Genomic DNA, 9,910 nt, shown 5'->3' on the forward strand with positions numbered 1-9,910 from the left:
TGTTGTGAGACCACAGCAAATCATGCTTTTCCAGGCGTGTTTTATCGCTTGACTTGACTGATGTGGTTAGGAGAAAGAAACATGTTTGTTGTTGGACTTTATGTATATGTATTACTTCCGCGTGCACGTTTCTGTAAACCTGATATGATGAATATATCAGGAGCTGAATTGGTCCGTGAACTGTGTGATGCTTACTTCATCCATCCACTTGAAAGGCTCGATCTAGGTGCTTTTCAGAAGAAAAAAAAAGGGTCTTTAGCTATAGATCGTGCGAAAATGACACCGTGCCTAAAACGCTCATGAACTCTCGTCGATAGATCATGGGAAAATGACGTCGTGCCTAAACACCGAACAACTCTCATGAATCCCAACTCGACCCGAGTTTCATCAGCACAGTACTACTTCTGGTCCCCGTCCCGTCAACCTATACTACTAAGCTTTGTTTAGATCCAAAAACTTTTTGAATTTTGACACTATAGCACTTTCATTTTTATTTGACAAACATTATCTAATCATAGAGCAACTAGGCTTAAAAGATTTGTCTCGTGATTTACGGATATTTATAAAAGGAGAAAATTTCAGTCTGCCTACCTCCTATCCGTCATCCGTCATGTCCGCTTCGTTTGAATCAATCGACGCTGGTAGCTGTAGGAGGAAAAAAAGAATAGAAGTTTTTCTAGGGTTCCTAATACAAAATCTCCTATACACATTAAAGTATATTAAAAATAAAAAAAAGTACAAGGTCCTAAATGCAAATTTGTCAGCACCGACCGCATCAATCGGCCCGTACATATACTACTCGAAGAGGAAAAAGCAAAATCTCCTATAAAAATTAATATCTATACCTATTTATAAAAGGAGAAAATTTCAGTTTGCCTACCTAATTCATAGAAAAATCTAAAAATTATAAAACAAATTTTGTTCAGCTCCACATATTTAGATCCATATAGTAAACAAAAATATGAAAAATTTTAGTATTTTTTTTTGCTGGTAGATGCTTGCCTATGCTTTTTAGTGTAAAACTAAAATTGTAGTTATCTTGCTCCAATTATTATAAAAATTTTATAATAGCCTATTTAATGTGATGCTTGATTTGTGGTAAAAGTTTTAACACAATTCCTGTATATCTCACTGATTTACTAATTTAACTAAATTTATGCTTAAGGATGCTTGCACTACCTTTGCATGGTATGTCGTTATGTCATACCTACCTAATTCATAGAAAAATCTAAAAATTATAAAACAAATTCTGTTCAGCTCCACATATTTAGATCCATATAGTAAACAAAAAATATGAAAAATTTTAGTATTTTTTTTTACTGGTAGATGCTTGCCTATGCGTTTTAGTGTAAAACTAAAATTGTAGTTATCTTGCTCCAATTATTATAAAAATTTTATAATAGCCTATTTAATGTGATGCTTGATTTGTGGTAAAAGTTTTAACACAATTCCTGTATATCTCACTGATTTACTAATCTAACTAAATTTATGCTTAAGGATGCTTGCACTACCTTTGCATGGTATGTCGTTATGTCATACCTACCTAATTCATAGAAAAATCTAAAAATTATAAAACAAATTCTGTTCAGCTCCACATATTTAGATCCATATAGTAAACAAAAAATATGAAAAATTTTAGTATTTTTTTTTGCTGGTAGATGCTTGCCTATGCTTTTTAGTGTAAAACTAAAATTGTAGTTATCTTGCTCCAATTATTATAAAAATTTTATAATAGCCTATTTAATGTGATGCTTGATTTGTGGTAAAAGTTTTAACACAATTCCTGTATATCTCACTGATTTACTAATTTAACTAAATTTATGCTTAAGGATGCTTGCACTACCTTTGCATGGCATGTTGTTATGTCATATGAACATTTTATAAGTCCATAAGTTTATAATCTACATACATTTAACCCATGTGTTTATAATCTACATACATTTAACTGATATATCTTATTTCATAGAAATCCTAATCTAAATTAAAAATAAAGCTATCAACAAACTTCTCGTGTTTTAATATAATACTATGGTATATTAAGAGGTAATATTAAAGTAAGAGAAGGTTTGACTAATTTCTATTTTTATTATTAAATAAATATCTCTCCACACTACATATTATTTTAAGTATTAACTATCTAATACTATAGATGTCATGGTTATCAATAAAATAAATTATGAACTTTAAATTTTATAAAAAACATAACTATAAATAGAATGTAATATTATGTTATAACTTTCTATGGTCATTTGATGTTTTTCTCCTGTTGCAACGCACAATAAAAATCAATCTCAATATTTACATAGACTTCGGCTTACCAATAAAAAGTGTATTGTTAGCTTCTTATCTTTTCACGAACAATGCACAAATTGACAGAAACTTATACAATCTATATAAAATCAAAATCAAACTAGAAATTATAATTCAATAGTAGGTTCCTTTCAACTAGAAAGTATAAGGTGCCATTGCGCGTGAAATACAAATCCTAAAAAGCCTAAGAGCATGTATATAAACTATATATGGACAGTCTCCTTCAAAGTCAGTTTTAAAAGCTTAAAAATTATCAAATTTAATAAAAAAGATAAAACACAAAATATAACAGAGTGCTCATTTTCTACAAACATCTATTTGCTCCCGTAGCAACGCACGGGCATATTTTGCTAGTTACGGATAAACTGTGCAATTAGTTATCTTTTTTTATCTATATTTAATATTTCATACATGTGCCGCAAGATTCGATGTGATATAGAATTTTATAAAGTTTGGGTTCTTTTCCTAATTTCCTATTGCCATTCTCTGCCACACCGTAGGAGCACATATTTTTTTTCCTCCCCTGAAACGGAAACGTATCTTACCGGATCCAGCTATCTTCTAATCGCAACAACCCTACGATCAGACGGCACGTGGTACCCGTAAAGCACACATTCCCCTGCGAGCTCGGACGCGACGTGGCCACCACACCGTCACCGCGTCGGACCCACGCGTGGAGGGCTCCCCCTGTCTCTCACTCTCCACGTCTTCAGCAGCGGCAGCCCCGGCCAGGGTGCACTGCGAACCAAACCGGGCCCCATGCGCGTGACGCGAACTCAGGATAAGATCAGAGCCGTGGAGCGGAACAGATTCCGGGGCGGAAACCCATGTGTGGCCGCGCCGTAGTGGCCAGCCCCGACCCAACCCTCCTTTATTAACGCAGACAAACATGGTCCGGCGCCGGCGGGTCACCCTCTCGTGTCAGCGTTGGTCGCAGGCACCAGGCAGGACGACCCGATTCGTGCCATGTAGGAGTAGCCGCGACGCGACGGGCACCAGCCGGGAAACACGAACCGCTGCAAAACGCGCGCGTTTCTTTTGTGGTTTCCGCACCGAATTGCGCACGTTAGTACTCGCAAACTGGCAGCGTTGGTCAAACAAACCACGAACGGACGACGTACCGCGTCTGAATCCTGAAAGCGAGAGGCGCAGGGCGCGTTATCCCGCCGGTGCGGGGCGCGATGCGGCGCGGCTCGGGGGGTGTTGCCTCCGCGCCGGGGCCTCTGTATATAAACGCGCTCCGCACCAGCGCCGCGGAGGCCGACACGCAGTCTCTCCGCAAGGAAGCGGAGCGAAACGCAAGCGACTGAAACGAGAGCAGCGTGCGTTTCTCTTTGGACTTTGGGTCGGGTGAGCTGCCAGCGAGAGCGCGGCGGGGTGAGGCTTTGCCGAGCGACATGAGCTACCGGCTCGGGGAAGCGGCGGGCCGCGAGGAGGGCGACGAGGAGCCGTTCGAGACGGCGTCGTCCGTGTCCAGCGGCGACTCCGACTCCGACGACGAGGAGGAGGGGGACCAGTTCCCCGGCGGCGGCGGCGGCAGCGTGGCCGGGGGCGAGGCCTCGTGCGACCACCAGGACCGCCGCGCGTTCGTGCCGCAGCCGCTGCGGAGGATGAACTCGGACAGCATCTACGACATGACGTCCATGATGTCGCAGCTCCCGGCCAAGTAAGTGCGCGCGCCTTCACTACACCTCCCGGGATACCCGGCCCCGGACGGCGAAATCACATCAGGCTCTGAAGCTTGCTTTTCATCAACCCATGGTCGTTTTGCTCACGAATCGAGGACTTCTGGTTTGCAGGAAAGGGCTGTCGCGGTACTACGAGGGCAAGTCGCAGTCGTTCGCGTGCATGTCGGAGGTGCGCTGCCTGGAGGACCTGCGCAAGAAGGACAACCCCTACAAGCAGAAGATCAAGTCGTGCAAGAGCTACGTCGCGCTGGGAGGGATGATGGCCAAGAAGCAGCCCGCCTCCACCTCCTGCGTCAACCTCGACCTCGTCGCCGCCAACGGCTTCAGGACGCCGCCCATTCGGAACGGGTACCACCAGTAGGCGGCGCTGGACGGGTCGCCGCTTGCGAGAGAGCGCTGCAATGCGACTGCAGGAACGCCGTTATTGTTCCTCGAGGGTCACTGAACTGTTTTTCTTTTCTCTGTTTCTTTCTACTTGTTCTGCGGGTGATTTTCTTCACGGGCGCATTTAGTCTGTGAGAATTTTACGAGGTGGCGTGAACTGTTACTTGTTCTGCTGTTGGTAGAGTACTAGAGGAACTTACCGTTGACCGTTCTGCACTGTTGCTGCTCGGCAAAAAAGAAACTGTTCTTTGGGTACTGTATGTAAATACGAAGCGCGGCAGTCCAGGGCTCCAGGCAGAAAATCATCGACCGTTTCCTTCTTTTGTGCATGTCAATCTTTCAATCTTCTTTTGTAGGTGACCACTCACCAGTCACTAGGATAGCATGGATAGGCTTTACGCTCTGCTGCGCTCTAACAAGTTGGCAGCCTAGAGGCGAAGAGGAGGCCAACATTTACACACACACACACACAGTACGATGTGCTCCGTCATCCCAAACACATTCTCAATCTTTCGGATTCATAATAATGAGAATTGATAATTGGAATTGTATGGAGTATCCTCTCCGCCGTAATAACCCAAAAAAAAAAAACGTAAAAGGGCCCTTTTAGTTTGGGACTAAGACAGAATTTCTTAGATTTAGTTATACCTATAAAAATAGTTTCAGTATTCATGTCTCTAAATTAATTTACTATAACTACTCTTCATTCAAAATATAAGTCATTCAGTTTTTTTTTTGTAATGGAAGTCAGATATACATTACATATAAAACACATTATATTAAGGTGCATAGTAAAAGACATATATGTATCTTGAAAAGGCTAGAACAGCTTACAATTTAGAATGAAGAGAGTATATTTTATGGTTAATCTAATAACACGTATCCAGTATATAAATGGTAGTATTACTCATTTACTTGTATATCTTGAGTTTTGAAAAATAAAAAACAAGAAGCACACTTTTTTAATGGAGAGCACATCTTTTTATTACAAGGAAAACACTGATATCAGATATGCACACAGACCTCTCGCTCTCTCTACAACAATACACAGGTCTCCTGATAGCCAAATCTCTCTCGCCACCCACAGGCAACACCATACAGTTCGGTCTTCTGTCCCGGGGGAATTCCGCTGGCTGTGCAAACTCAGGTCGGTAATTACACTCTGCCGATGTACAACGAGCGAAAAACAGATGCGGAAACCGTAGCAGATCCACCTAGCAGGTTCGAACCTCAGTCAAAAGGCCAGGTGGTGGCTCGCAGTTGCCGGTAAAGCTTCAAGGACTCAAGGAAGCAGGAGAGTTTCCTCATGATGGACACCATAGCAGATCCACCTAGGCTCGAACCTCAGTCAAACGGCCAGGTTGTGGCTCCCAGTTGCCGGTAAGCTTCAAGGACCCAAGGAAACAGGACAGTTTCCTCATGATGGAAACCATAGCAGATCCACCTAGCAGGCTCGAACCTCAGTCAAACGGCCAGGTGGTGGCTCGCAGTTGCCGGTAAGCTTCAAGGACCCAAGGAAGCAGGAAAGTTTGCTCATGATGGGCTTGCGGCGAACCACTACTTGCACTTCAACAACGTCCTTCCCGTCATCGGCGTAGGTCTCATAGCCCTCTAGATCTTCTTCGGTTACGAAGACTGCATCGCTACAGCCAGTGGGGCTTGTTGGTCTGGACAGCATACTTCGACAACGAGGTAAAATAAAATGCTCGCTGTCAAACTCAGTGGCGGCGTAGCCATCAACTTCAGGGTCTACAAAGGATGCTTCACTGGATTCTTCATCAGATGCTATTGAGTCTTCAGTCGAGCTCTGAATCGAAAGGCATCTGCTGCTCTGCGTGCTCAACAGTTCACTGGATTCCTCATAAGATAGTACTGAGCAGGTTGGGTTCGAGCTCTGTATGGAAAGGCATCTCCCGTTGAGCTTGCTGAACATTTTAACAGCCTGCAGCAAGAAGTACCATATTTCAGCAGCGGGATCACAAAATTGGAGACCAACTGTCTGAGTTACGTTCACAGAATATATGTAGTCATCATGTAATAGAAAATTGCCAAGGAAGTCAGGTAGCATGCCTGCCACTGAGCTGGCGCTAAAAGCACTCTAGGCCTCACAGACCTCGCATGATCCAAAGCTGCTTCTGGTGTCATATTTCTGTACTTGATCTGCATTAAATATGTTTGTTAAGTTTATATTAGAATGCACAGTTACGAGACAGCTAAACCAGAAGCAAAACATTTTCTTACCAAAAAACACAAAACTATAGTGGTGCTTCGTCCCCTTCCAGCCTTACAGTGGACATAGGTGCTACCACCTTGCACTTCATTACCTGGAAAAGAAAGCAATTGATACTTAGCCTTGGCCACCTGACTTCCACACAAACCACACAGAAGCAGGACATAACGACACTGTTTTACTACATATACTACTATAATTGTTACTAAGAGACTGTTTGGTTCTAGGCCATCATTTGCCAGGCCTCAGCGGCGGCAAGCTGTGGCGGCGAAATCGAGCGCCACACTCTGGCAGAAAATGAGTGAGCTGGTGCTGTGGCTGCCTAACCTGCGTATAGGAACCAAATGGTAGCCTCGTGAATGGTGGCGGGCCACAACTGTGGCAAGGCGACATGCCCTAAAGCCATGGAGCATTAGTCTTCTGGTACAATGTTTCAAACTGTCTACTGATCTGCCCTACCATACCGAACGAGGCAACGGCCAAAAAAGAAACTGACAGGCCGTTACTATTTCCTATTGTGAATAAGCACTGTGTTTTTAACATCTTGTTATTTGATCCAACCAAGTGCATTCGCTTCTAGGGATTATCACCAGATAATATCACTGGGGTAGCACTAATGTAAAAAAGAAATGCATAGTACAAATATTAAAAACTAATATCAGTGAGGCAATGGCAACAATGGTTGGCAGAATTTATAAGCTATCTTTCCTGCCCCTTGACTGATTAAAGAACTACCACTTCTAACCATACCATACAGATTAGTTCACAGCACTGTCACATCTGATATGCATCATCATAACTGACTCACTCTGTTCAAAATTACAGGCCACTTTAGGTTTGTCCTAAGTCAATTTTCTCTAACTTTGACCAAGTTTATAGAAAAACAAATTAATGTGTGCAACACCCAGTGAGTGAATTATCAAGAAATATTGAATGGTGGATTTAATGAAACGGCGTTGGTGAATTTTTCTACAAATTTAAGAGAAATTTGACATAGGAAACAGTCAAAGTGACCTATAAATTGGAAAGGAGGGAATACAACTTTATACGAGCAGTCATAATTAAATTGAAGAATGGCCCTTTGCATTCAAGTTGACAAAATGCCCAACGACAGCCAAAGATAATATTCAAGTAACACAGATGATGCATCAAACTGACGACTACCACTACTTCCCTGATCTGAACTGGCACCTAAATTAGCACCATAAAGCTGAGATGGCATCACCAAGACAGGTTGCCTGATGATGGATTGGTGAAGCACATATAAAATTCTAAAAACCCTAAGAAGCAAAAGGAAATGAAATCATGGTTCGTAACATACTTACAATGGATAAAATCCACTGCACGACAAATATGCTCCAGGGATGGGGCAAACAGGTAGTCTCTTGTGGGAATTTCGAGATGATTGATTCCATGAGCCTGAAAAATGGAATTATATAATTATTCAGATCATAAGTTGTAAAACCTGCCAAATATGGTATGGTGCCATAACAATATCTTGCTTGATACCTCCCTAATCTCATGTGCACCAGTACCAACCTAACCAAGTGATTTGCTGATTGCGCAATTCATAAGGCAACGAAATGATGTACATCATCAGAATGCATAGAAGAGGATAAAATGATTCTGCCTACTCCTACAATGACTTAAAAAACTAAGTGCCTCCTGAAGCGATCTACAGCTTACCAACTTAAGTGTCATTAAGTTTACTATGTAGATACTTGTTACTGTTAGGTTAGAATCCTATAGTTCTCTTGGTCATGTAATAACATTATACGTTTAGAGAGAAATAAAAGTAATTCCAGCAGCTACAAGAGGTAAAGGGACATCTACCTGATATAGGGATGTTGGAACCAGAGTTTCATAGGGTTCATTGAGTGTAACAACTCCTCTTACTCCAAGTTGCTTCAGGCGCGGAACATCGCTAGAGAACGGAACAGCACCTAGCAAAACATACTGATGATAGAGGTGGTAAGAATATCAGGCTACAATATCTATTGCACATTAAGAAGGAATGACTTATCGTTATTCCATCACCAATTTTACTGACTTGACTAAATGGTACATTTACACCTCCATAACAATAAGATTGCACGTACATTTGATGAAACTTAATCGGGCAGCAACTAAATTGCCGAACCACACAGCGCTAGCTGTCCCGAAAAGCATATCCCCAAATCGCATCCCGAAACACAAACAACCAGGACATAAACATGGAAGAGAGGCAAAAGATCAGCACCTTGTCGACGCGATCCCACCAGCGGAACTCGCCGTCGAACATGTTGCGGAGCACGTTGTAGAGAAGCGTCGGATAGAACAGGACCCTCGCGCCGGCGCCGACGAGCGCGCGCTTCGCCCGCAGTCGCACAACCGCGACCACCTCCCCGTCGCCGCCGCCACCCCACGATCCCTCCTGCTCCCGCTCGTCGTCCTCCACCTCCAGCCCATCCCGGAGCTCCCGAATCCTCATACCCGCACGACCGGATCGGAGCCCCAACCCGACCGGCAAACCCTAGGAGCCAACGCGCTCTGCGGCGTCTCCTCCAGCGCTCCTCGATTTCAGGGAGCGAGATGGAGAGAGGGGAGCGATTTGTGGATCGAGAGATGATTAATCTACTGGCTTCGAGACGCCAAAATGGGAAGGAAAGGGGGCGGCTGCGGCTCAGCGAACAACCCAGGTGGACGACGGCGACGGGAATACGTCATAGGTGGCGTATTAGGCTGCGAGTTTTGCGACAAATCTGCTTTCCCATCTGTTTACCTCTGATTAGCGGATGAGTAATGACTGAGTGTGCTTTTGCGAATCAGTCCTTGAATGGTTGCATAATTATCTACGCCTTGTTTAGTTCAAAAAAATTTCAAGATTTCTCATCACATCGAATCTTTGGCACGCATGCATGGAGCACTAAATATAAATAACAAATAACTAATTCAATAGTTATCTGTAATTTTCGAGACGAATCTTTTGAAACTAGTTAGTTCATGATTGGATAATAGTTACCAAATACAAACGAAATTGGTACATAGCCGAACCCAAAAAATTTCACGAACTAAACAAAGTCCAAGTCTAGGCTAAAGAATTTTGTAACTATGGCCTTGTTTAGTTCACCCTGAAAACCAAAAAGTTTTCAAGATTCCCCGTCACATCGAATCTTGTGGCACATGCATGAAACATTAAATATAGACGAAAACAAAAACTAATTACAGTTTAGCTGTAAATCACGAGAAGAATCTTTTGATTCTAGTTAGTCCATGATTAGATAATATTTGTCACAAACAAACGAAAGTGCTTCAGTAC

The 9,910-nt window shown here is 42.8% G+C and overlaps 2 protein-coding genes across 2 annotated transcripts; one reads left to right on the top strand and one right to left on the bottom strand.

Annotated features, from left to right (window-relative positions):
- Nucleotides 3,548–4,711, top strand: LOC8068950. Its single transcript, XM_002440061.2, has 2 exons — nt 3,548–3,976; nt 4,110–4,711. The coding sequence occupies exons 1-2, from the start codon at nt 3,708–3,710 to the stop codon at nt 4,357–4,359; spliced, it is 519 nt and encodes a 172-aa protein (XP_002440106.1). The 5' UTR covers nt 3,548–3,707; the 3' UTR covers nt 4,360–4,711.
- Nucleotides 5,270–9,363, bottom strand: LOC8083004 (putative dual specificity protein phosphatase DSP8). Its single transcript, XM_021447625.1, has 6 exons — nt 8,852–9,363; nt 8,446–8,568; nt 7,938–8,031; nt 6,624–6,706; nt 6,453–6,542; nt 5,270–6,324 (listed from the first exon to the last, which is right to left on the bottom strand). Exons 1-6 carry the CDS (start codon nt 9,080–9,082, stop codon nt 5,827–5,829), a joined length of 1,119 nt encoding a protein of 372 aa, XP_021303300.1. The 5' UTR covers nt 9,083–9,363; the 3' UTR covers nt 5,270–5,826.

This window comes from Sorghum bicolor, chromosome 9, assembly GCF_000003195.3.
Source record: "Sorghum bicolor cultivar BTx623 chromosome 9, Sorghum_bicolor_NCBIv3, whole genome shotgun sequence".
NCBI lineage: Eukaryota > Viridiplantae > Streptophyta > Magnoliopsida > Poales > Poaceae > Sorghum > Sorghum bicolor.

Coding starts and splice junctions, on each gene's coding strand:
- LOC8068950 (XM_002440061.2), top strand. CDS start 3,708: ATGAGCTACCGGCTCGGGGAAGCGGCGGGCCGCGAGGAGGGCGACGAG. Junction 3,977..4,109: donor ATGTCGCAGCTCCCGGCCAA/GTAAGTGCGCGC, acceptor TCTGGTTTGCAG/GAAAGGGCTGTCGCGGTACT.
- LOC8083004 (XM_021447625.1), bottom strand. CDS start 9,082: ATGAGGATTCGGGAGCTCCGGGATGGGCTGGAGGTGGAGGACGACGAG. Junction 8,569..8,851: donor GGTGGGATCGCGTCGACAAG/GTGCTGATCTTT, acceptor CTCTATCATCAG/TATGTTTTGCTAGGTGCTGT. Junction 8,032..8,445: donor TTCCAACATCCCTATATCAG/GTAGATGTCCCT, acceptor TCCATTTTTCAG/GCTCATGGAATCAATCATCT.